The sequence below is a fragment of the Gambusia affinis genome, linkage group LG11, assembly GCF_019740435.1.
Source record: "Gambusia affinis linkage group LG11, SWU_Gaff_1.0, whole genome shotgun sequence".
Classification (NCBI taxonomy): Eukaryota; Metazoa; Chordata; class Actinopteri; order Cyprinodontiformes; family Poeciliidae; genus Gambusia; species Gambusia affinis.
The window spans coordinates 14630274-14657156 of NC_057878.1; the positions used below are offsets into that span (position 1 = coordinate 14630274).

A 26883-nucleotide genomic window follows, 5' to 3' on the forward strand; every position below is an offset into this window, starting at 1 on the left:
CAGATGTATAAAAGGGTTAAAGACAGGATTTATAGAAGACTGAGAGCCAATGTGTGAGGAGTGATGTTCACAAAGAACCTGCTGCAGCGAGGAGCTCTTTTCAATGCTAACTGTGCTCCAATACATTGATCTTTTTAGATAGAAAACAACAGCTTTGGACTGCTGTGATTGGAAAATAATTGTTTAGGTTTGTTTACAGTTATGATATGATTCAAAAGTGCACCAGGCTCATTATGGCATTTTCCATGTGGTAGCAACTCAAAAACATGAAGCTCCTGTCAGAAGGAACATATTGCTACATCCAATTCACCATGTGAAAGACCAGACTCGGATGTCAAGGAACCAGTAAGGGTAAAACATACACAGTTCAAGTCAGTTGTCTACATACACTCATAGACATGGAAGCCATATTAATTTTGGATAATTACTGACTTTTAGTAAAGGGCAAGTAGATGCAGCAAAAAAAATAAAGACCTGCTTAGTGTTTGTTTTTTGTTTTTTTTGTGTTTTTTTTTGTGACTGACAGATAAAAAACTTAACGCCAGGCAGTAAAATTTGAAAAAAGAGGGTACAATGAAACATCACACATTGCTTAAGTTTGTACTTTGGGAGAAAGAGTGATCCCAAAATAGAAAATTGACTTTAAAAGACAGCTTCATAGAAGAATGAAGCATTGATAAAATGCAAGAAAGTAATATTTACTTTTATTCTTTAGCAACTATTTTTATTTAAAATACACACAGTGGAATCTGCTTGTATGTTGTCAATCAAGCTGTAATTGTTGGGTATCTATGGCCAAAGTAAGTTATGGCTGGATGACATTGACAACTCAAATTGTTTCACATTTATTTTTGGAAAAAGTAAAGAAAAAAACATTCTACTTAATATGTCAGTACACCAACAATCCGTATTATGTCTTTATTTTTTAAAAATACTGTCCAAAAACAGTCACATTAAAACTAGTTAACAGTTTTTGACTAAACCAAAATGAAGAAAAATAAAAGAAATATAGAAAACCCAAAAGAATATTATAAAAGTTAAGTCTAGTTATTTTTTTAAGATAACATTAAACTGAACCAATGTTTTTTCTAGTCTTCATGTTCATGATCATGTTCTCCTTTGTATGGCTGCCTGGACAAAAAAAGTTTAATAATCACACGTATAAACTGGTGTAAAACTCTTACTGGAAATGAATATGGTAAACTGTCCATATGCTAGAAGTCAGAGGCCGTATTTGTCTTTAGTCGAGTTCATAAGGCTCCCATTCCGGTGTTAAAGCCTCAAATAATGTTCAACATGTCTTTGTAGTTGAAATAAATCTGATAAAAACCCTTTTACAATCAGATATGTCTTACTGAATATCGATCTCTAACAGCAGCCGAAGGAAATGTTTTCAGATCTTTTTTTTTTTTTTTTCTGCATTGTTTTATCATGCAACAATCACTGGCAGGATTACTCTGGATTTAGCTCTCCTAAGAGGATCTAATTATCATGCCCACAAAAAAGATAATAATGATATGTATAAGAGAGGTGATGCAGAGAGAGGTGATACATGGTAGCAGACATCTTTATCAAGATGTCATGTTTTCATCCTGTCTTAATCACAGTTTGTTAACTTTTAGAACAGATCTCAATCTGACCTCAGTTGTAGACAATACATTTATTTTAAAACTGCAAGATTAGATCAGTTAAAAAAAAAAATAAGCAAATAATCAGTCGAATAGATTCAATGTATGCATTAAGGTTACAGAATAGCATGCAAGAGTTATTTTATCTGCTAAACTTTCTAACATGTTTTTCAAACAGCAGCTAATATTTTTAATACATTATATTGGGATTTTATTTAGCACATATATCAAAATGAAGTAGCTCATAAGAAAACAAGTCAGTAACGTGTGGCTCATTAAACGATAATATAGTTTTGAGAATCACATTATGCTGAAATAACAGCTGCATGTTCTCTGCTGTGAGTCTCCACAGCACACATACATAGAATTAGACTGAAATTATTATTTCTAAAAACATCTTTCAAGCACATTAACATTTTTGATTGAAAAGATTTCACTGTAGATCTGCTTATATTATTGGAAGATGAACTTTTTTCCCAGTTAAAAGTCTTTGTAGTCCCTAAGAGATTTTCTTCCAGGGTTGGCCTTTATTTAGTGGAATCCTCCCATCAACTCTAATCAGGTTTCCTATTGCTGTTGAAAAAAAATCATTCCCACAGCATGCTACTACCACCGCCATCTTTCATGGTAGAGATAATGTATTCAGATTTCAGCCACATAAGGTTTTTTTCTAAGCAGAGCATCTTTAATTATATGTTTGCTTAGTTCTTGATACAAGTTGTGGCAAACTGAGGACAGGAATTATGTTGTCTTTCTTTTAACAATTTAATCACCTCAGCACTGTTTTATTAAGATACCAAAATATTTATAGTTACTGTTCTATAAGCACATAAGTGTGGTTCACCATTTGCTGCCCAGGTAAAGAACGCACTGAAGTGTACTGAAAAAATGATACAACAAACAATACATTTACACTGAGATGAAAGTCTTTTAGAGCAAGTGAATAAGTTATTTTGCTATACTGTACCAGTATGGCAGCATGGTAATACAACAAGATGTAATAGTTGCTCCATTAATTTCAAATTCCCTCAGATTCTTGGTCAATCAGTTGCAAAGCTTTACAAATCAATCCATGTTCAAAATCAACCAACCTGTCTGCACTTCTGCATTAGTTTATGTATGTTTGTTTTAAGCCAATGACAAATTTGTGTTCCACTTCAAAATTATGTTCACCTTTGTGTTGGCGAATCACAAAAAATCCCAATGAAATACGTTGAAGACTGTGGTTGTACAGTGACAAAATATGAAAGGGTTTACATGGTATTTCTAATTTCACAAGGCACAATAAACAATTCAGACCTTAACAAAGCATCAAATAACATTTAGTGTCAAAAATGAAAATCGCATCTCAACAAGTCGCAACCTGTGGGGTCAGAAGGGTCAAGACCAACAGCTCAGTTTCCATACAGAATAATAAACCTTTCAAAACCTAATCCCTGCTACCTGCGCTCTCCCAAAATGTTCCACCTCTTCACCTCCAATGAGCTTTTCCCTCTGTCACCAAAATACCACCTTGTCATAAAGCCAGCCGAAGTCCTAAAGCAGACTAGTTCTGTGACACACTTTAATTGAGGATTCAGTGTTAGGTTGGAAAACTGCTTTCAAGCGCAGCTTTCCATGCGCCAATTATGTGCTCCAGCAGTTCCAAGCCCTCTGTTTGCCACAGAATTCATGTTACACTAAGACATTCCTGAGGATTCAATAGAGACTGAAATGGATCCTTTTTAATGCCATATGCTGCTACAAATCTATCAGAACCAAATCTCATCAATAGGACATTCAACTTAACATTTTCTTGGAAAAAAGAAAGGCTGCCAGCAATAAAGACAGTTGACAGTGAAAGGTTTCCTGGATATTGCATTATCTGTGATATTCATTAAAATAATTTAAATATTGAGTTTTTTAGGTTAATTTATATGAATGCAAAAGATAAAAAAGTTTCAAAAACTTCTCTAAGTGCTGCCTACATAATGAAAATATCACACTGTATGACAGATGAATGTGCAGTGGAAGCTTTGGCTCGTAACCTGGCACTTTTTAAGTCTTCCCTTTAGGAGAGGCAAAGTAAGTAAACAAAATCCCATCAAACATACATCATATCCATCTCTAACTAGTTTAGACGAGGAAGTAAAACTTCATCTGAAGAGGCAACGATGCCAGAAACCTATCAAATCCACAGAGGAGCATTAATGAAATTGTTTTTGGGCATCTTGGCTGCAGCCGAGAAATGTTTGAGACTTGGGCTAAGTGACGGTGTTCGCTGCGAATCTAACTGTGAGGATGGGGAGCTTCTTTTAAGCAGCTTTCCCATGTTTGGGGGGTAGAGGGCTAATCCTCTGTCAGGGATGGGGAACTGCTCTCTTCACAGTACAGGCCGTGGGAGTCTTCTCCCCTCCCTCCACTCTGCTGACACCCACCCGCAGGCTGGCATTTTCTTAATGCCGTATCAGTTTCAACAAGCGGAAATAAAGTTAAACTGTCTCAAGGCATCCGTTTGTCTCACTTTCAGAAATCCCCAGAGAGACGACTGTAATTCTCTTCACTTGCTTTGGCTTTTTAAAAGCCAGGAGTACAAAAAGAGGAGGAACCAAAGCAAGAAGCTGTTACCATCGTTTCTCAATCATACGGAATCAGTCAGAGACTTTCACTAAAGCTGTCAAAGTAGTGGCAGAAGAAGACCAAGTTAAACAGAGCACTTTGTTTACTTGATTAGTTTTCTCTCTTTAACTATTGTTCATAACATGCAGTTTTAACTTCCAACAACAAAGACATAGCTCCGAGGAATAAGACAGTTCTTAATGGCGTACCTGAGGGATAATTGACATTTTCTGGCGCAACGTGTGCAAACCGATCTCTGAAGTCAGAATGCCGTCAATTGTTATTCTTCCCTCAGGTTCTCTCAGTCTGAACATAGCAGAGATGAGGGAGCTTTTACCAGCACCGGTGCGTCCAACAATCCCAACCTGTAGAGGAGAAAAAGAAATGTCAGAGCACATCCATAAAACTCTACAAATTCCCAAAAATCTTCTAACTCACACTATTCTCAAGGAGAATTTCATGTGACATTTAAAATTGTTTTGCTTGTATGAGATCAGGAACTTTTTTCTTTTCTTAAATTGTGTTTTGTATACACAAAAAAAAACCCCAAAAAACACTTGCATTGACCAACCTTTGCATTATGAGAACACAAAGGTAAAAATCACTGATCAGCTCTTCATTATGATCCATGTTGGTGGGTTGGGTAAATTAGTCAATAAGATACATTTTTGCCTTTATTTGATGAGTTGAAACATGAAAAATAGTCAAGCCTAAGTTGGACAAGAAATAAACTCAGATGCCTAGATGGCTGAGTCAGAGCATCTCCAAAACTACCCCTCCTATGGCCTTTTCAACAACAGTGGTTAACCAGTAATAGGGTGATGTGCAGCCTAAGCTCATTGATGCACGTTGGGAGAGAACAACAAGACCTACTGAAGCTCAAATTACTGACAGAGGGAATGGTGGTTCTGATTGAGGGATGTCAGGACACACACTGCATCATAATGTTGTTGTGTATGAGGCTCCACAGCCGCAGACCAGTGAAGTTGTCCCTCCTGACCCACATCCTGCTCTGAAAGTGCCTAGAAAGAGAACATGAGCCTCAGAACTAGACTACAAAGCACTGGAGAAGGTGGCCTAGTCTAGTGAATCACTTCTTCTTTCACGTCATGTCGATGGCCAGGAGCCTGTCCGTCAAATACTGGAGAAAGACATGGGATCTGAATGTTCGGCAACTGGGGCAAATATTCCACTGGAAATGCTGTCAAATCTCAGTTCATGCAGGCCCCATCTTGCAACTTCTGGAACTTAAGAAATCTGTTGCTACTATCTTGGTACTAAATACCACAGCACGCCTCTGGGGATCAAGTGGAGTCTGTACCTCAATGAGTAAGGACTATTTTTGGAAAGAATGCTTTTGAAACATTGAATATTTAACTTCTTTGCAGTATGCATGTTGCTTTTGATGTTTCATCATTAAAGAGTAAGTGTACATTGGCATTGGCGTTGCATTGACAATGTTCTGCTGAGTCATGCCTGGGTGCGTTACTTTTCCGTGACGTTTGGGTCACCCAATAAAGCATCAAGTGACCAGTTGGGAATTAAAATTCAATGCTCTGTGAATGCGTCCAAGCAATCAGATAATTATTAGCAGAATTGATCAGAAAGTAGGTCAGTTATTCTCATATCTTCCAGCACCATAGAAACAAAAGGAAGGTATGAAAACTGATACTATAGTTTGCACAAATAGTTAGCCTATTTCTTCGATATTGCCGTGATGATCTGAACAGCTGGTTACCAGTAATGAGGGAATTCCAAAATCTATATTATGAATTACACTTAGCTATATCACAGAATAAAAACATTCTTGACTAAAAGTGTGAATAAATCTGATCTTGGGGAAAAGGAAAGTGTCTTCACAAAACCATTCCTCTTGACTGGTAAAGATTTCTTTACAACTGTTTCCAGTTTAAGGCAACAGTAAAATATCTATTATTAAAGCTACGAGGTGCATTGAAAAAAAAAAAAAAAAAAGGTGTCAGGGGAAATAAGATGCACACCACCTCTTATAACCCCATGGCATGCTGCAGAGGTCCCTCCCATGGGCTGTCAGAGCCAGGGCCTTTTCACTTATCAGCCCATCCATTGTGAAATCAGCTGCCCTGGCCAACCATAACCATGCAAAATACACCCCCTGCATTAAACACAATTTCAATCATCCTTAACCATCTCCCCTCTGCCTTCTTCTGCCCCTCTCCCTCGGCCTCTTCTCTCTCTTATACTGAATAAACAGTTGTCACCATCAGGTAGCTCAAAATGCAAATTGGAAACAAATGGATCCACTTGAACAGTCTTAATTACATGATATGTATTCCATGAATCACAAATGGTATAGTCCCGAAGATTCAGCAGCACAATATGATGTCCCTTTAATAATTGATTCAGAAATAATGCCACATAAAAAAAGAGAAGTGCGGCACGCCTCCCAAACTGGCTGCATATCAAGTCACGCACAGGTGGACGAAAAGACAAAAACCTTTTCTCTGGATGTGAAGACAAAACTCAGATTCTTTAGGACCAAAGGGGAGCTGTCACTGTAAGAAAAGCTAACGCTGTCAAAGGTGATGGAGCCCTTCTGGGGCCAGTCTCCAGGAGGCTGCTTGTCCGTTTCCCAAGGTGCTTCGCTCTCCAGCTCTGCATACTCAACCACTCTCTCCACAGATGTCATCTAGAATGAATAACATATAGGATTTAAGTAAATCTTGTCAAAGAACTTTGCTTTCAACTACTCTGGTTATATGAAAGAGCTCTCCAGTTTCTAAAAGCATTAGGTTATTCATTTATTATCCTCACAATAGAAATGGTTGCCTAATTCTAAAGGATAATGGAATTTAGTTGAATTATTTAGGGCTTCATGACTTCACTTAAAAAGATTTGGGAGTCACAGACAGATTTCAGTGCTAATAAAATTGAAATACACCAGTATGCATTTTAGAGTCTTGTTCTTAAGTCACAATTTTTTATGCAAAAGAAAAAACTTGAGGTAGCCTGGGTTAGCTGATAAAATTTTGACACTTTTGCTGTAAACCTTATTCATAAAACATCAAAATGCGAGCCAGGTACATACAGCATTATTTTGTGCCGCAAATAGTGTAAATGTTCTCACCAGGTTCTCAATCTCTGCACTCTGTCTGACTCCCCATTGAAACATGCCTGTGAGAGTAACAGCATATGACAGAGCCAGACCCACAACACCTGGCTCCAGTCCTTTAACACAAGGAAAAACACGCACCTGTGTGATTTCACCGCAGTATTCTTAATAACTGTCAGATATTAATAATCCTCTTCATGTGGGTGTATGTCTGTGACCAGTACAGTACCATCCCTGAAGTAGAGGCAGCCAAAAGCTGTAATCGTTACAAAAATACAGCAAATTCCATCAAGACGCACAGCAAACCAACGGGAAGTGGTCAGGAAGAGGAACCAGGCTTCTGTTAGTAAAAACAACAAGGACACGGTTAACATATATATTTTTTCTAAATCCCTTAAATTCCTAATACCACAGAAATAAAACAATAACTCTTAGTTCAAGATGCAGTAGTGACTGACATGTGGAACCGCTCCATCTGGACGCTTCATGATTCATAATTCATAATTGCAAAAGGTCATCCCAATATCCAGCACAGCCAATGTACTTTAAATGATAACTTGTCATCATAGCCATTAGGTATTAGTTTAATATATTTTTTTATCATGATGTGGCATCTATCCTGTTTAGTTGAACAGAAAAAAAACACAAACCTGTGTATTCAACAAATACAAGAAATGTAGAAAAGGTTTAATAACCTGGTTTCATTGATATGCACACCCTTAAACTAACATGTTCCAGTCCTTTTTAATTTTAGCATTTGGCAACAATTAAAAAAAACTATATATATATGTCTGTATATATATATATCTATTCCTACAGTGTAGATTGGTGGTGGCAGTATCATGCTCTGGGGATGCATTTTTTAAACTGGTCCTGAGGATTTTGCCCGAATGGTTGAAATTAAGAACAGTTACAAATGCCAGCCTGCTTTGAGGCCGAGCGCTCATTGTTTATGACATCACAATGACTCCATGCATACATCCAGATCAACGAAATCTGTCTTCCCCAGACAAATAATACAGTTTTGAAAGCAGAGGTGAATTTAACAGAATATGTGTGGGGTGACCTGAATATGGATTGTAACGTGCAGTTAATAATAAAAAGAAAAAAGTTAGGTGGAGAAAGTAACAGTGTAAAGATAGTCATACTTATCCAACAGGGCTTTCATGTTTTTGTTTTTTTTCTATTTAATTGTTTGACTCAATTTAGGTTAGTTTATTTATATACCAATTCACAACACAAGACATCTTGAAGCACTTTACACAAAAAAAAAAAAGCAATTTCAATTCGATCACAGCCAAACCTAATGCTAGCTGTGGTAATTTCATTTGTTTTGCCATTGAATTGTAAAGGATTTTAAAATGTTTAAAGAGTTTTGAAATTATCAGGGTCTCTTTTTATAAGCACTTCTCACAACACTCATCCACTGTAATATTTCCATATACAGATTAGTCAAGGCCACAGGATACATCAATATTATCTGTCATTTTCCATTTGAAACATTTATTTAATAAATCTAACCTGAATGAAGATCTTGATACTTGTCAAACATTTGTTGAAACTGAGGTTGAACTCTGAAGGCACGGATGGTGCTCAGGCCTTGGAGAGAGGAAGAAAGGTGGGAGAATACAGGACTCCGAGCTTTAAAAAAAAAAATCAAACATTAAATAAATGTTAGCACACGAACAAAAAGAAAACAGGTGATGGTCAACTGGTAAAGTACATCATGATTCTTTATCTTTAAGAATAGTCATTTTGATGCAGCCATATATTGTCTATAGTAATACTGTTTTGGGTATATATTTTCAAGTGTGTTTATTAATAGATGTAAGTTATTAAATGGTGCCTGCAAAATATCTGTATGTATTCCATCAGACAAACAGTTAGCAGCCATCTTCTGCTTTAGTTTGTTTTAGCAAAAACTTTTATTTTATTCGTCTTTTGTCTATTATTCTAGACTTACAAAGTCACTGAAAAAAATCCAAATATTTCCTTTCAGCCCTAAGGTTTTAAGCTTAGAATAAAGGACAAACTATGGCCTAGTCATGCCCACTTGGCATTTTTGCTTTTGTATGTGATGTCATGAACCTTAATTTCTAGAGGAAATTGCTTGTGGCCGAGCCATAGGTTACTGCCACCTTTAGCCTTTATGCTAATAAGCATGGCTTTCTGTCCTAGTCCATTAGCATTCCTGTGGTCGACTTTTGTCTATCACCACAAATGGAAGAGCCCATCCCCACACAGCAAAACTGCTTTTAAAAATTACTTGTAGACTCTAGCCGCTTGATGTCCCTGGAGGTCTGCAGAAAATAGTGTCGCAGGAAAAGGAAGACGGCGAGTAGAGGGACAACGGGAATAAGAATCCCGGGGATAATGACGCCGGCTACCGCAATAACTCCGATGACTTGCAGAAACACCTGAAAAGGAGAAGAGGAGGTATGAGTCCCGTATTCAGAGAACACGGTGCTCTGCTGAGTGGTGTGACTTTGGAGCACTGAGGCTTGCTTCCCAAAACAGAAAAGGAGAATGTATCTTTCTGCTTCATGTGAGACCATTGGTTAAGTAACAGCAGGTTGAAGGATTGGGTTTATGTGACTCACAGTGTGAAAGGAAAACGATCGCTGCGCTAATTCTCACTTAGTAGCAGGTGAGAATTTACCACTTGGCCACAGCAGCCGCATATCCCCAGCTCTCTTGGGCTTTCCCTTCAACACTTCTGGCCTGTAAGCCTCGCTGGCAGAACAGCCAGCCAATGAGGATGGCCACAGTGACTGGCAGAGAGCTCTGGGAACCACACTGTGGGTGTCTGATACATGACAGTATAACTGCACAACCCTCAACAACACAGTGACTCATCACCTTTGTTAATGGCTCTGTGACACATCTAAACCAGGAGAGCAGTAATGCCTGAACAGGATTGGAGGCAATGAGTCTGATAGCAACCAAAGAGACCACACCGTCAGAGTAGAAAAGAAAACAAGCATCTAATAAAGAACTGGCATCAACAGCAAAAGAGTTTGCATAAACTCATCTGGCAGTGACCACCTAATAAGCAAGTATTTATACAGAACAGTTTTCAAACTAATAAGCAGGAGGTATATGCATAAAAACATCAGAAATCGCACAATTTAATTATACATGTCCATGCTGCTACATTTGTTTTTATGACTTGGTTAAGTAACTAAATTGTAAGGGGATTTTTACTGTGAATTTGCATCCACATCCAACACCCACCTATGCCCTAATTTCATAATTTTAAAGAAGAAAACTGAGCAACAACAACAACTAAAGACATATTTTTATTATTTTATGTATCTTACTTCAAAAACGGTAATGTTTTCCTATCAAATTGAACGAGGGCATTTTCCTTTGTTCCCTTTGGATATGAAATAGCATATTTTAGCTAAACGACAAATTTCTGAGAAGTCCCCCATCTATCTTTTTTGGAAACTATGTTGAATGCTGACTCTAAGGGTAATAGAGGCCTTCAACATCCAATATGCATCCAAAAATATCTCCCTCTTGTTTTCTGCCGGCCCATGAAGTAGGCATGCAGGAAGCTAGTGGGCTACTTCTTTTGCAACAGAGTTTGGTTCGCAAGTAAGAAGATAAGTCTTATTTAGTGGATTCTGTCCATTTGATGAAAGCAGCTCAAGAGCTATTTCCTTTTTTAATTCAAAATGAGAGTTCAAAACATAGAGTAGGATGTCAAGCTTAAAGAACAGAACTACATATTAGTTTAGTTCTTTAATTTAGACCTGATGAGCTCATCAGATGAAAAACTTCTCAGTCAAATGCTCTTAAGAACGGTTGTTAATTAATGATATAATGAGAATAATTGTTGTGAAGGTCAAGTGAAAGAGCAAGAGCTTCTTAAAGAGACAGAGGCCCAATTTTAAGACATCAAATTGTGAAATCAAATTTATTTTAGTAAACAGCTAAGTTACGTTTGATATGCTGTATTTTTATAACAACTGAACTTAACAGTTACTTGAAAGTGGTAAGAGAAAAAATGGCACTATGGAAAATACATAATACCACCCCTTTAGTATATTTTTGAACATATTTCAATTTTTACACTATAAATGGACTTGTATGATGGAGTGTGTAAACTTTTTACATACTTTGATTAAATAAATGCTTGGTCAAAGACTTATAGCACACAACATAAAAACCTTGCACCTTAAAATTAGAAACTTTGTGGAGATGAATCCCAAAAATGTGAAGATTAGGATCGTATTCTTACCTTCAGTGGTCTCCGAATACCCCTGAGAGACGAAAATTTAATTTAGCACCTTAATTGTGGATTTTATCTACCACTTACGCGCACATTTAAGCATGATCACGTTCAGTGTAGGTTTATGATGAAAAGCCACTCAATTCCATTTGCAGTTCAGATAAGAGGGAATTACTAGTCCAACCATTGCTGTGGTGGAGCCCGCACAATCAAAACAGTGAGTCAAAGCTACTGAGCACAACTGATCCCAAGAATTTCACAGTACATAAGTTTCAATCTAAGCTTTGATGGAAGGCTACCAGACTGCAAAGTGAGATGATGGTGCACGGTCCATCACTGCATGTTATCCAGCCTTTCCTCGAGGGCATAAAATATTAACAGAACAAATGTCTTATCATGTATACTGGTTCTCCTTTGCTCCCCAGCTAATGGCTGGTTGACACCATGCGACTGTTCTTTCACAGTTGCTGTGGGTTATTCTGAATTCTAATTAGGCCCAATAAAGATGCAGAATTTTCCTACCAAAAGACCCAATGGTGACCCAATTTTAGTTTAGATAGTATTTTTTTAAATCCTAAAATTCCAACAGGTTCATGATGCCATGCACTTTAACCCAAGAACCTTTAACAAGGTTCTTGTTAACCTTTAACAAGGTTCTTGGGTCCTTTAAAAGGAAAAACAGGCCCACAGAATTACAGGTCCCCCACCATACTTTACCATGGATGGGAGATGCTTTTCCACACATTCCTCCTTAGCATCAAGCACAAGAAAACTCAAGCTCGGTCATATGTGACCAATTCCAAACAGTTCCAGTTAAAAGCCCTTGTAGCACTTCATAAACTCCACCCATTTACTTTATTCTTGTGACAGTAGAACAGAAAAAAGATTTCTCCTTGCATGCTAGCCAGCAATATTATTTCCTCCCTTGAAGAGACATATATTTAGGTCTAAAAGCCTGTCTATCCACCCTTTAAACACATAAATACACATCTTCTAACTGGTCTGATGATGATGCTGTCAATGCAGTCTTTAGGTTGACATTGTTGTTTTTCAATGTAGCCAACAGAGGTAAGGTTCAGTGGAATAGTGACATTTTTTTGGTTCCAAAATAATCCAAAGTTATTTGATACCACATTCACTTGGAGAGACACTGATGTGGTCATTATTGTGGATCAACAGCTAACATTAACTTACTGTTATGAAACACTAGCAGCCCAGAATCCATCACTGTTTAATAATCAAGCACTACCTTTCACAGTAAAATATGCACAGCAGCGACAGTTTGTAGCCCATAAACCTGGTTCTTTCCACTCTTCATCACATGAGAGACTCGAGTTTAAGGAATCCCAGTAAAATGACAAGTGTTTGGGGAACTAGTGGAGTCTGAAGTGTTTTATCTTTACAAATTACGGCAGAGTCTCACACTTGAATCATCATGTCTGATATTTGATACAGAAAAACTTTAGTCTCATCTGACTAAAGCACACCTTTACAGTTAAAGTCATGGTAGTGCTTACCAAACTGCACACTTATTTATGTGTTGGTAGGACAAAAAACATTTTTCTTGGCATGCCTTGCAAACAACCAACAATGTCAAGGCAATTTTATTTATATAGCACAATTTTAGCAAATCATTTCAAAGTGTTTTACAAGATTAGAAGGAAAATTAAACAACAATCAAAAACTATTACATTACAGTGGCATAGTAAGAGAAAACAATGACGGCTGAAAAACAAACTACAGTGACGTCCCAGTTGTTATTAATTAAAGGACATTCTAACCAAATAAGGTTTTAGCCTTGATTTAAAGGAACTTTGTTTCAGCAGATTTAAAGTTTTCTGGCTGTTTGTTCCAGATTAAAGGACCATAGAATCTAAATGCTGCTACTTCAGGTTTGGTTCTGGTTCTGGGGATGCAAAGTAGACTAGCACCAGAATACATGAGAGGTCTGGAAGGTTGATACAACAGATTTTTAGCGTATTTCGTTGCTAAGCCTTTCAAAGTCCATTCTCCGAGCTGCAGGGAGCGAGTGAAGAGACCTCGGATGGCGAGCCATAATTCCATGTTATCCAGCCTTCCCTTGAGAGGATCAAATATTAACAGAACCAATGGGTTGTCATGTACACTTGTTCTCCTTTGTTCCCCAGCTGATGACCAGTTGACATCATGAACCTGTGCTTTCACATTTGCTTTTTGCTGATCTGAATTCAAATTGGGCCCATTTCAGACGCAACAACTGAAGATCTGAGCCTAACCGGCTTATCTGTCAGTGGGGTCATCTGAAGGGGCAGCTGAGAAACAGGAACCATTAGAACAGCCTTGGGGAACAGAGCCTGATGTCACCAGGATCCTGTTTGATGTGACCCACTTGCGTGGTTTGGCGTTTTTATCGCATGAGCATCGGGAACACCGGGAGCCCCCCACCCACACTACATACAGATAAGTCGGATAAGTGATCCTTTGCAAGCATCCACCTCACCCCCCCGGACCACATCCACATCTCCTATGAAACCACACAGGAACAGAAAACTCCTGAAGCCACATCCCGCTGCACATAAAAGTTGATAAAGGGATGAAAGGTTTTGTATACAAACAGTTTAAATAAAGAATTACCACTAATAGCTCTTTAGCGAGAAAAGAAAGCTACCGCACGCATGTGATTCAGTCATCCAGGCAAACTGGGCGCGCTGCCGTGTCCAAAGACCATTCAGATCTCCGCTGACCCTAATTGCTTTATTTTTCCAACGATTCTATCAGCTCTTTGATGTCTAAGTAAATGCAGAAAATTGAAGTTAATTGCTATATTTGTGCTCAGCAATGATAGCGACTGTTGTTCCACAGCTGAAAATAAACACTTCCTTATAATTAAACATCCCTCCGGACACAAGAAATCATTATGCTTTTTACAACTCCTTTTTCATCCTCCCTTTATTTACTAACAGTGTGCAACATTTGCCACTGGGAAAAGAAAAAGTGCACAGAAAACAGGAAATTACAGGAGAGCATGTCAGAGCAGAAATCGCAAAAGAATTCCTCTATCTACACAAAACTTTTTTTTTTTCTTTTACTCCTTTTTGTGATAGAGCGGGGGACAAATAAGTCACAAGGGTCAGTGGTACTGAAACAAAACAAGGCTGTTCCACTTGGGCTCTGGAACAATAGAGGTGACCTGATCCATTCTACTCTGTGTTTGAGCTTTATTTTAAAATTAAATGCCCAGATGCTGAGGCTTTTCTTCGGGAGAAATGACTGTGGACACCTCCTTCACATTTTCCCCTTTCTGGGCCATTTTCACTTCATAAAGCTGCAGTCAATGTGTTTTGTGTGGGGGGCGAGGAGGGTTTGACACATACTGTGGTGGTCTCAGCCGCTGTCTACATTGGTGGCTCAAGTAGTCCGAGGATTAGACCTTTGTGTGCTCTGAAAAGGTAAAAAGAAGTCACTTATTTGGGTTCAGTCAAGCTGCTGATTTCCAACCCCGTTTTGGAAATAAGAGAAAGGCTTTGAAATGCCGTCTCCCCCAGACTCCACTATAAATCACCAGTGCCTGGCAAATTCATTCATTCATTCATTCATTCCCTCAGCGTCATTCTGTTGAGAACAACACAAAACCATTTTCAAATGCACAATAAACAACAATTCTGAGATACAAAAGTCACAAAAAGCACCGAATTCATTATCTCCTTCGTGCTGACGCAAGGCGAGATTCTAGATTAGATCCCGACTTTGTTATGTAAGTTCCCAGACTCGACGGACCCAGGGCCTTGCCCTGCATGTCTGAGTCAGAGCAGCCGAGGTGCTGGACCGCAGCATCAAGGGAGGACCACACATACACACACTGGAAAGCTTTTCTCGGCCGGTGCTCGCCATCAAATGACCATGTGTGGTATTGCTGACCGGCCACTTAAGTCCATGCAAAAGCATCCTTGCAACCATGATGATGTTTCGCTTCTATTTTGGCATATATTTGTGTCAACAGTTCAGTGAATTGAAAATTTCATCAAATAATTTAAAGAACATGCAGCAACCTACTCATTGTTCAGCTTTCATGGAATAATCTCAAACCAAAATGTATTTTTAAAATGCAACCCTTAAATTTAGTGGCATAGTGTAGTGTAGAAATCACATGTAAAGAAATGTTTAATTTTATCAAATACCCCGAAAGCGCAGTTATAGGTAACCCCTGATGTTTTATAGATTTCTGGACATTTGAGTACAATGTCATATTAGCCATAGAGCAGCACTTAAAGAATACTTAGGGAAACTTTACTAGTATTTTTGGCTTAATATGCCCTTCCCTGGGTTTTAGGTTTGGAAAAAGTTGATTCTTTAAAATCAGTTTAGAGTTGATTTTGTCATTTGTTTTGATTTTTGTTATCATTATCCTGCTCAAACACCTGTTCCAATGTACAAGAGAAGTTTACAAGACACTTTAGAAGAGAAACAGACCAATGAAATTACAGATCCTCCACAGTACTTATCAGTGAGGTTCTTTTCCAAATGTCCTCATTGATAAGTTTCATGCAAGACCCATCTGGTCTCCTGGTCTCATCGTATCACAATGTACAATTGCAGTCAAGTCCCAAATAAAATGCTGCTACTTGTACAAACTCCAGATAGCCGCACATGGTGGTAGAACAGAAAATGTTCTTTACTGGCATGACTGTGAACCCACCCCCTGGCCTCGAATGGTTTTCGTGTAAACTTGGTGACTCTAGCATGCCACCCTTTGCTGTAATACTCCAAGTGTTTTACATCCCTTGAAGTTCTGTTTACTGAGGAAGGTAATAGATAAGTATAGGTCCTGACGTAGTTTACAGGTTAGTAGTCAAAAGAAATCAACCTTTGTGTCATTTCATACTTATACCATAGGAAAACAGTCATTGATTACTAAACAGTAATCACCCTATTTAGTTTAAAAATATAATGAGAGCATTTTATGAAAGAAAAAAAAATATGTTGAATAAAATTACTCAAATGTTGATTTTTAAACAAATATTCAATATGAGATTAAACTACTTTAAAGCAATCAAACATGAATTTATTTCAAGGCTGCTTACACTTCTGTCAACAAATGTGTTTGCATCTGAAATTCTACAATGAACCATCTTCTGTCTTTCTCAGACTACACTTTATGACCTGTAGCCCTGAAGGCAGTGCATTCTTTACTTCTTCTGTCACTGGTTTGGTGGCAATGCAGAGAAGCAAGTTGGTGAAATCCCATCCTGCGGGGTTCATAGTGACATCAGCAGTTCTCATTTCCCACAAAAGACACTAAAGAGAGTCGAGATACAAAGGGAGCAACAATATACAATCTTCCAAAAGGTCTCTATGCATCTTTAGTTCTTTGTTAAAAGTTTTATAATGTTATGAACTGTATTGAACTTGTGGGGTTTCTTTAATCTTACAAATTATGAAACCACTTGTGCTGAAGTTGATTTTTGATCTACCAGCTTCTAAAGGGCTATTTTATTTCTTTTTTGATATATAGTTGACCTCTGTTTTAACAAAACCTATGCTCGTTAAATTTGAACTGGAAAACCCTGCACTAAATACAGAATCTTTACAGCACACCATGTTATTAACGCAATGAGTTAATAATAAGAGTCCATGCTATGTTTTGTATTTAATACAATTTGTTTGGCAGTTCAAAAACCACTGGTCCAGTTTAAAATCTTAATCTAAGGGGCACAATGAGCCAAAAAAAAGCAGTAATTCTGCATTTATTTTACTTTATGAATAGAGAATTTATCTCTATCCCCATTGGTTACTATAAGAATATTTTAATATATTTAAATATATATATTTTAATTCTTTTTAAATGTATCGATTTCTAAAAATAGATATGTAATAAAGACTTTGTGACGACAATAACACCTTTGTAGTCGATTGGAAGTAAGTAGGCCTCCATACGTAGATAATGACTTGTCGTCTGGATTCATTGCCTAATGGTTGACTGCTTTTAAGATGGCCAGGGACAATTTTATTGATAAAAAAAGCCAGACCACCAACGTGACTGCAGCTGTTATAAAGTTTATTATTTAATAAAATCCTCTCTAGCATCTCTATTTGTTAAAAAAGCCTGACAACTTGATGTCAACCAGTCGTGGTAAAGGAAAAACTGCTAAATAATTAATAATTAAATTTTACTCAACACAACTGCTGAGTAAAGCACACACTGATTATGTGGAGAAAAGTGAGACCTGCATAACCACTGCATGGCTCTCTTATATACAGTTGTTGACAATAACATGTTGATGTATTCCTGTGCACATCATAGTAGCAATGCTGATAAAAAGGGGAGCAGGAATCACAAAGCACATTTGAACATAGGCAGAATTTCAATGGTTCCAATTGTGGCTAATTACAGACAGATCGTGACTGTAACTGTGTAGTTTTAAATTTCCACATAGGGTGCCAGTTTTCTAGGTCTAAGAACCTTTTGATTCTTCCTTCCACACTCTGGATAAACAACTGCACAAATAATCCCTTTATAAAGTCAAATTCAGTTCAAATAAATTACTATTCCTACTTTTGTCTTGGTTAGACATGGTGTCATGAACTGAGCATAACATTCAATGCATTTTATTCGAGACTTAATATCTTCTACCTTTTAACTATGTTCTTAGTTGACTTGTGCTTCCCTTTTTCATTAATTGCTTTTTTTGTATAATTTCTTAATTTGCATTATTGAAATAAATCAAGCTACAATGATTCTGAACCTTTAATACAGTCAAAAAAAGTAAATGTTCAATAAATTAGTCCTGTTTTTCCAAACTTATCCTGATTTCAGGGAACCCTCTAACCAATTGCAAGGCTTACATTATACATCCCTCATCGGCACTAGCAAAAGCCAAGCCAAGACACACTTGAATGACAATAACAGTGTGCTGATTTTCCATTAAAATCTGTTTTTTTGTTGTTGGAGAAAACAGGGGGTGTAAATGCAATACCAAATCCAACAGTTGGTGGTGGAAGCTTGTCAAGAGCCTTCACTCAGATTCCACCCAAAGACCCCCGTATTCACTCCTCATTGTCTTGGCCTCCTGCTCTGCCCTCTTTATGAAAATAAAGGCAACCCAGGATTTAAAGGTCAAGTCCAAACAAAAGCTGACAGTCCCCAAAGGCTGAGGTGTTTTTAATTGACATTTCTGTCTTTGTCCCCTGACCATAAAGAGGAGGAGAGAAAATAGTCTTTTCTCCAATATACTAAATTACTACTAAATGAGACCTGTGGAAAAAAAATAGGGCTGTGGGGTGTAACCAGGTTCCACCAGCTTGAGGGAATCCCCTTGTTAGGAAGCTATGGGGGCAGTGTTGAAGGGCTGTGAAGTGCTTACTCCACCATAAAGGAGGGAAGGCTCAGGCACAAATCCTCACACAGAAGCGGCCTCTCTCCATAGAGAGAGATAAACCAGTTAGGGCTTTGTTTATGAAGTTTCACTTTATTCCCCCCTGACAACCATTTAGACAATGACTATGGGGAAATGTCCCTCTGAGAAAGAGCAACAATAGTCAAGATCAGCAGCTTTTCTAAGCAGCTAATTCTGTGATAAAAAGAGTGCAGATCTTCCTTCCTGGAAGCATTAGAAACTGCCTAATGAAAGACACCTGAACAAGAGCAGAGAGAAGCCTAAACAAAGCTGCTTTGTCCAAATGATGCCACCTTTGTGCACCAACACAATCACCTACCACTTTCTGGTCCTTTCTGAAACACTTTGCATACTATATACTCAGTCCATGTCATGTCTTGCTCAATTTCATTTAAGTGATAGTTTTTCTTAGAAAGCTTTGTTCTAAATATCTGAAAAATTACATAGAAGAAATTTAAGTGAGAATAAAACTGAAAAACATCTGGATGGCATGTCTGTCTTTGGAAATATTTTTCTAATATTTAAAGAATAAGAATTACCTACTGATGACTTCAAAAGTTTTAACATTTGGTGTTCCACAAAGTGTGACATTTGGTCTGTTTTTATTTTATGTACATCCCTTATCAAGTTTTTTTCAATCTTTTTATTACATCTTTTATCATTTTTATACAGGCAATATTCAGGTGTATGTCTTTTGTTGCTGATTGTGTCATTCAATAGGTTATCCACTTTGTTCCTATTCCAATAAAGAGGTGGGAAAAAGTTGCCTTTAACTAAATTACATGACTTTCTAAGACAACAATAACTAATTATATCAGTATTTTAAATAAAACTTGAAAGGTTAAGCCTCCTAAACCACTACTTTTCTAAACTAAAAATTACATTTAAAATCTTTCAGGTTTTGACACCAGACTGTCTTACATTCTACTTTTACTATTGAGTTCCTGATTTTCTCCTGATTTTTATCTTTAGATAGTTTGTGACTATCTCTGCAATAAAGCCTCTTAAGTAAACAATTTATCATTTAAAAAACTTTTAAGACCTTTCTGGACCTAAGCATCCTTTACAAAGTTGTTGTTTTCCTTCATCTTATTATCAAAATGAGGGGAACTATTGCAGACAAAACTCTTTTGTGCATATGATCTTTTGTGCTTTCAGCATTTAAGATGGCTTTTGTATACAGCGAGATGGGTATCTGCCACAAACATCACTCAGGCATTGTGGAGGGGGGATTCATTTTCAGCTCGCCTTTGTTCTATTCTTTGGCCTAAACCAAGGAGCCACGCCTGCTCCTCTACCTTGAATTGTGTGGCAAACATTCCCTTCTTTGTGGCACTAGGTGCATGAGCTAGCTCATCTCCGCAGGCTTTCGTGGGAGATGGCTGTCACGGTGGCGGGGTCGCATTTGGTAACCCAACCGGGTTGTGCTCTAGGGTGGCCGTTTGCTACTGGGCCAAGAAGACTGTAAACGAGTAAGAAAACTGTGCTCAGAAGGGAAAGTCCTTTTTTGGATCTCCTCCACAAACGCCTCCTCTACATCCTGCTATAGTTATCTTCACTCAATACGCCATCCTTGTTATGCCCTCCTTGTTATGCCCTCCTCGGCTCCCTAATGTTTCTCTCTATCATCATGATGCTTTATTTCTTTTCTGATCCTCTTTCACCCAATAACTTTTAGTCTCCATACACATTTTCTGAAGACTTGTGTTGTGTCACACAGAGGGAGCCACGCCCTGAGCCTGTGTGCACACTTTTTATTAAATCTGTGCAGGCGCTGGGCTGCGCTGCCGAGTAATCCTACAGTAATTGTTTCCAGATTAGGGGACCCGGACCACAAAGCAGGTTTAGCCAGGCATGAAATGGCCTCCCAGCACCGCAGCACCGTCAACCAGACCTGCCGAGGTGCGACTCACCTGGGTAAAGTCCACAAACGTCCATGGAAGAAGAGAGTCTAAGTAGCCAATGTCCTTTGAAAACCTGTTGAGAATTCTCCCTGGAAAACAAAACAAGAACCAAAAGAATCAGACAAAGCCAGAACTACTGGATATTTTACAAAAGGCTGCTCAAATAAACATCCACGCCTGGGAAAAAGGTGAATTTTCACCTATACTCTAATTTTGCAGTTTGAACTACAAATGTAGGTCAAAAGCAGTGATGTTCAATCCATTCAAAGTTACACTTTTTTTCTTTTTCATTTCAACAGAGGATCCGTTTCAATATTCACCTCAGATTCAACAGCACGGAGCTGAGAGACTGAGATGAAAAGCATTCACCCTATCTAGTTTAAACAATGAATCATTATTTGGGCAGCATTTCATAAAGACTGGCCTACTCTTGGATGAACATGTGAGGGAGCCTTTTGTTAGCAAACAAAAGGGCAACAGAAGCTGCGTACCTGCCTTTATGCTCCAACTGGCAGTGTCAGTGACATTAATTGAGTTGCCTCCAATCTGCTCAGGTGTTCATTATTTTGGTCGGCACTCTGCAGGTGCAATGGCAGCCCTTTCATTGTTATCCCTTTAGCAACTTTGCTACCTTATTCTGATCCTGCGGTACACACGATTACACTTCCAGGTGCTTTCTCACAGAGTTTACTGCAGGGTCAATCCCTGCAGAGCATTTTTTACAACCTATTCACTCTGTCTCCAAAGGATGCAGATAAACTGAGAGGTAGACTACAGAATGTGTCAATAATAGAACAGGACTGCAGCTTTGTATATTCCCCAAATGTAACTCCACAGTTATGTCATATTGCTTCAATATACATCTGGAAATGAATCTTTTCATTACACAATTGAAATCAGATATTTACACACTTTATAAACATTTTTTCTCACCTTCTGACATTAAATCAGACTAAAGTATTCCTACTTAAGTAATTTAGGATTACTAAGTAACAGAATTCAACTCAATTCAATTCAATTTAAAAGTATTTTATTTATCCCTAAAGTAAATTACATTTTCATAACCAATATCATTCAAACATTTTCAAAGATTTGTTGAGGATGGTGACACTGTGGACAGGAAGGATCACTAGTTGCTGTCAGTTTTGCAACAAATCGGAAGAGCTCTCTGGCTGACCATGAAAGACCGACTAATGACTGCCCTGACATGCTGACGGCTCAATTTACAGACAGCAGAAAAAAATATCCCACAGTGACAGGTTATGGAAGGCACAATCAGTTACTGGCAAGCACTGCTTATCAACTTCATTTGTTTTTGCAGCTCCTCTAAATCTCTGTCTGGACATATGGTTAGAAAGCCACAGACAGAGAAGTCTGCTCTGTGATATGATCCTCGCTCATTATGATCGATAAAAAAGATGATTTGAACCTCGTCCTCCTCTCTCTGCTGGTCCTGCTCTACAGCTATGATGTCTCCTTATCAAACTACTTTTTTTCTCAATACATTGAGATTGCTATGGCTTGGAAAATTTGGAGAAGCCTTTATGAAAATGTTGTGGATTTCCAAGCTTCTGAGCTTTTGAGTATATTACGCAACATATACATTACATGTGTGACATCATGGAAGAATTAATACAAATCAGCCAAGAAATCACGAAGGGAATTGTAGATCTCCACAAGTCTGACTCAGACTTTTGGTACGATTTCCAGATGTACCAAACATCAATGAAAGTCTCAAAATGAAACTATTCTGTGTTTTGAGTATCTATCCCAGAACAAAAGCAAAAGACCTTGATGAGTCATTGACTGAGATGAGCTGAAAGGCCAATCAGTAAGGAAGAAACCCTTACTCCAAAAGCAACTCATAGCACCATACTACAGTTTGTAAATCCAGGTTTACATCCTGGTAAAAACTGAAGTTTTAATGCACTTGAGTAAAAATGTAGATTCCAGTATTATTAAGACCTTAAGTTGTCTGAGAATATTGCAAATTTATGTTTTGCAATGAATTTACCAAAACTGACTTGAAAATCTAAATTTACAAATAAGGAGACTACATGGCATTCAATACTGTAGGATGTGAGGAGAAGCAGGGTGGCACACTAGCAGGATGTGGTGGCATGGTACTACATAGGCATGGTAAAACCATGGCATCGCTGACCTAAAAGTTGCCTCCCAGCTTCCAGTCAGTCCTATGGAGGAGGGCTCTGTAATCACCTCTCTCCACGGCCATAAGCAGCTTACAGCTTTATCCAAAACGCCGCTCCCGCCTAAAAAACATGCATGCAGACGAGGCCGGGCTCCCCATAACAGCCATTGCATAAACCCAGCCAGAGCATTATTCCCCGCAACAACCCAGCAATGCTCCAAATCAACACTGATTCAAAGTCAAGTGGGTAAGCATGTTGTACACTTAGAGGCAGACTAATCTTATTCACAGTGTGAGTGCCCCTTTAGCATACAGACATCCCGAGGGGAGGGTTCAAGCAAGCAAGGGGGTAGAGCTGCTACCACACCAATGTAAGATACTGCTGCTTTTCATCTGAGAACAGGGGGAGGACTTGTCAAACTGTGTTTGTTAAATATATTCAATAATATTTTATGTAATTTCACTGTCTGAGCCATAAATGACCTAAATCCATGCATATCTGACAAACAATGCCAAAGAAAAAAAACAGGATTGGTTTCTCTGGGTTACATCATACCATGGTTGGAGGGTGTTGGAGCATCCAGCGTCAGACGGGTATCAGCTGTTTGACAAGCAGCTCAGTTAACAGAGAGTTTTACTGGGGATGAGGCAAAGACCCTTCTCTCTCTGTCCAGACTATGGAGGGGATACATTACAGTGATGTAGTTACACAAAGACATTCACTGCATGGAAATGCCTATGAGGTAAGATCAGCATGGGACAGTGGCTTCAATCACTCTGGGTGGTTGTCAACAATATTACCTATTGTGTAGACTGGGGTATAGACATTTCAGGATATCAGCAGCATTAGTATCAAACAATTTCTCATGCTTTAAGACTCCAAGGGTGATTTGCACCACTTTTCAGGCTCAGAAAATATCAAGCGCTCCCAATGAAGGTGGCCTCTTAAGGTGGAGATATTAGGTGAGCAGGGCCCCCAATCACTTTTAAAGAACTGGAACAGTGGGGTCCAGCTCGAGTGGGGCTGTGTAGCAAATCGCTGTTCCCTGTAAACATCAAGATAAGGCGACGACTCAGAGCAGCTCCATGTGTGGGCCCCAGTGCAGTTGGAGGGGCTTTTCAGTGAGCAGAGTGTGATAATAAAGTAATACCAGGGAGGGGGCTGCCAAGGCTGGAGGTGGCACAGCTCACCTGCACTTCCACAGGCCTGGGGCAGCCTCCCACCGCCGGCGCCTTGCTGCCAATACTAATACATTCTAAATCCATTCTCTTCGCTCACACCGCCAGGCTCCTGCAATCTCCTCTCCTTTCCTTTCATGCAATTAAATAGTGGAAGTGCCGAGCGAGGGGGAGCCCTATCAGCCATGCTGCACACACACGCGCGGCTCCATCTCCACATTCAATTTACACACTTCGATATCATCATCCACTCTGCAGTACTTCCTTCACTTCTCTCTTAACACTCTTGCATTCCAGACCTGAAATACAGACATTAAAAACACTGCCTCTGTAGACACAATTAGGATCTCACAGCTCTGCCCACAGAAGATCTAATGTTCCCTGCGTCAACAGTAACTGAGTGACACCCAGCTCTGAGATGGCCCACCATGCTGATGCGAAATGGGAACAGGAGATGCTGATGTATGTGTGTGTGTGTTGACTGAAACTCCACTCCTTGACTGTGTTGATGAGCTGAAGCCTCGGCCTGCAGTCTCTGAGGGGATTAGCCCACTCAATGACACCAAATTACAGGGATCAACATTAGCTTGACACATTCACTGCTGTCTGTGCAGCTCTAACTGCATTTGGATGAACAGCCGTAATAAGATAGTATGACTACATTTGGGCAACAGCAATATTTAAATCTAGAGAAATTTGCATACGCACCAAAAAAACCTGCTGGTTTATTTTGCTAACCCAAATGCCAGGTTTATGCTGTTGAACAGATTAGGTAAGATGAAAAACGGAATGGTAAACATATAGTGTATGATGACGGTGTGAGTGGGTTGTCTTTACGATTTTAGTTCACTCTAAAGAAGGTGTTTGTTCAGGTAGTGTTGGCCTTTTATCTGCTAACTATATAGTGTTAGCCACGTATGATTAACATTCACACACTGACAAGACAATTGCCCATGAAGTCAATGAAGCCACACTTAGGACCGTTGGGTTATTTCTTTAATCCAAATGCTGGGGTTATACTGTTAAATTAGAAGGTAATCTAAATCAAACATAGTGTCAAAAATTGTGATCCAGTTTGTTGTTAGAAGGGAGAAACATTATGATCATTATTCCCAAAAAGCCATTTTGCTGGATGACACAACTTCATTGAACCTATTTGAACCTACAGGATGAAATATAAAATGTTAAGATGCTAAAATTATTCTATTAAGTTGTGCTAATGACATTAGTTGACTCCAAAGGTTAGGTGGTGATTAAATTAGCCTGGTGATAAAATTAGCTAGTGGATGTTTATGTTCATTATTTACACATTGACCAAATCATTGGTCATAAAGTAAACACAAACAATAAAAATAGCTGTGTTTAATCCAAATGTTGGGTTAATGCTGTTGAAACAGAATTTGCACAGATTAAACCAAACATTTAGTCAAAAACTGACATGGCTTGTTAAGCTTGAGAAGAGAAAAGGAGCTGCAGTAAGTGTATCATTCTTCAAGTATCACCATTTTGAAAAATGGAATGAAATGAGCAAAGTACATTAATTGAGGATGAAATATGAAATGGTAAGATGGTAAAATTATGCTATATAATGTTAAGGTCAATAACTTTAGTTCACAATGAAGATTTTGTTTGTTGACTTAGAATATCAGCTTTTTATCTGCTAAGTAGGTAAGCTAATACACACTATAAATATGTAATATCCCCACTTTAACCTAAAATGGTGAAAGTAAATAATAAACACTTAATTGACTTTTACTAGTCCTGTTATTCAACCAAAAGGTGGTGCATGTTACTGCAAAAAATTATGCTCTCACAATTAAAATAGCAAAGAACAACATTTTGGAATGTCAAAAATAGGCATTCTTCTTTAATCTTTTTTAAGTAAATTATGCTCAGTAAGTGCATTTTAAAATTCATGTAAAATTATTTGAATCGTTTTTATTAATTGCCATAATAGTTTGTGTCAAATACACATGAGAAGCTATGTGTTTTGCTGAATCAAAATGCTCACCAGTAAAAACAGTGTGTTTTTGCTGGTAAGTAAAAACACACCAGTTTTTACTCAACTTAGAAAAGTATGTGCTCAAGTATCAACTGAGATGATTTTCAGTATGATTAGGTACTTTAAAAAATAAATATACAAACTAAATTTTATTAAATGTGTCTTTTTATATCAGAAGTTGAAACCATGTGTCTGTTACATAGTTACCAGAAATACTATAAGTAAGAAATTTAATTCTGAAGTTTTCTTTTTCAGCAGGGATTCTGAGAATTTGCACTTCAACAAACAAGTGATCTCAAGATATTTTGCTACAAACCAGCCAGTGAAAAGGTTCATATTAAAATTTTAACAAAAGAACTGGTTATAAAATCAAAGTTTTATCCAATATTATCCAAAGACTGGCAGTGCATCCCCTCAATTAATGCACATCATTTTGAACCTTTTAACACAATGTACTCAAATGTTCCAAGATTGACAGATCTCTGAACTTGGAAGGTTTTGATTCAAACATGGAAAGAGTTTTAAAAGTAATTGTTGAATGCCCTGGAAATGACTAGTCAAATAAAAAAGTATAACTTGTCAGTAGACACAGATCAACTGTAGGCATTATGTGGTTGTTGTACTTTATTATCTGTACATTTTTTTTAATGTGCAGGTAAACTAAAAATAAAAATCAGAGATGTGCAAATGATCCTTGTCCTCGCCAATACTGATTTCATTTT

The 26883-nt window shown here is 38.1% G+C and overlaps 1 protein-coding gene across 4 annotated transcripts in view; it reads right to left on the minus strand.

Annotated features, from left to right (window-relative positions):
• The window catches only part of LOC122840176 (ATP-binding cassette sub-family C member 4-like), a 46882-nt gene that overhangs the window by 6857 nt on the left and 13142 nt on the right, over window positions 1-26883 (minus strand). For 2 of the 4 annotated variants that reach the window (XM_044132400.1, XM_044132402.1), the window contains exons 20-26: window positions 20841-20920; window positions 9584-9734; window positions 8839-8958; window positions 7547-7657; window positions 7333-7433; window positions 6703-6894; window positions 4436-4591 (exon numbers count right to left, since the gene is read on the minus strand). In XM_044132400.1, the coding sequence (XP_043988335.1) occupies window positions 4436-4591; window positions 6703-6894; window positions 7333-7433; window positions 7547-7657; window positions 8839-8958; window positions 9584-9734; window positions 20841-20920 (911 nt within the window). Of the gene's footprint in view, window positions 1-4435; window positions 4592-6702; window positions 6895-7332; window positions 7434-7546; window positions 7658-8838; window positions 8959-9583; window positions 9735-13445; window positions 14975-20840; window positions 20921-26883 lie in introns of those variants that run through there. The other 2 variants (XM_044132403.1, XM_044132404.1) reach the window with 2 other exon arrangements.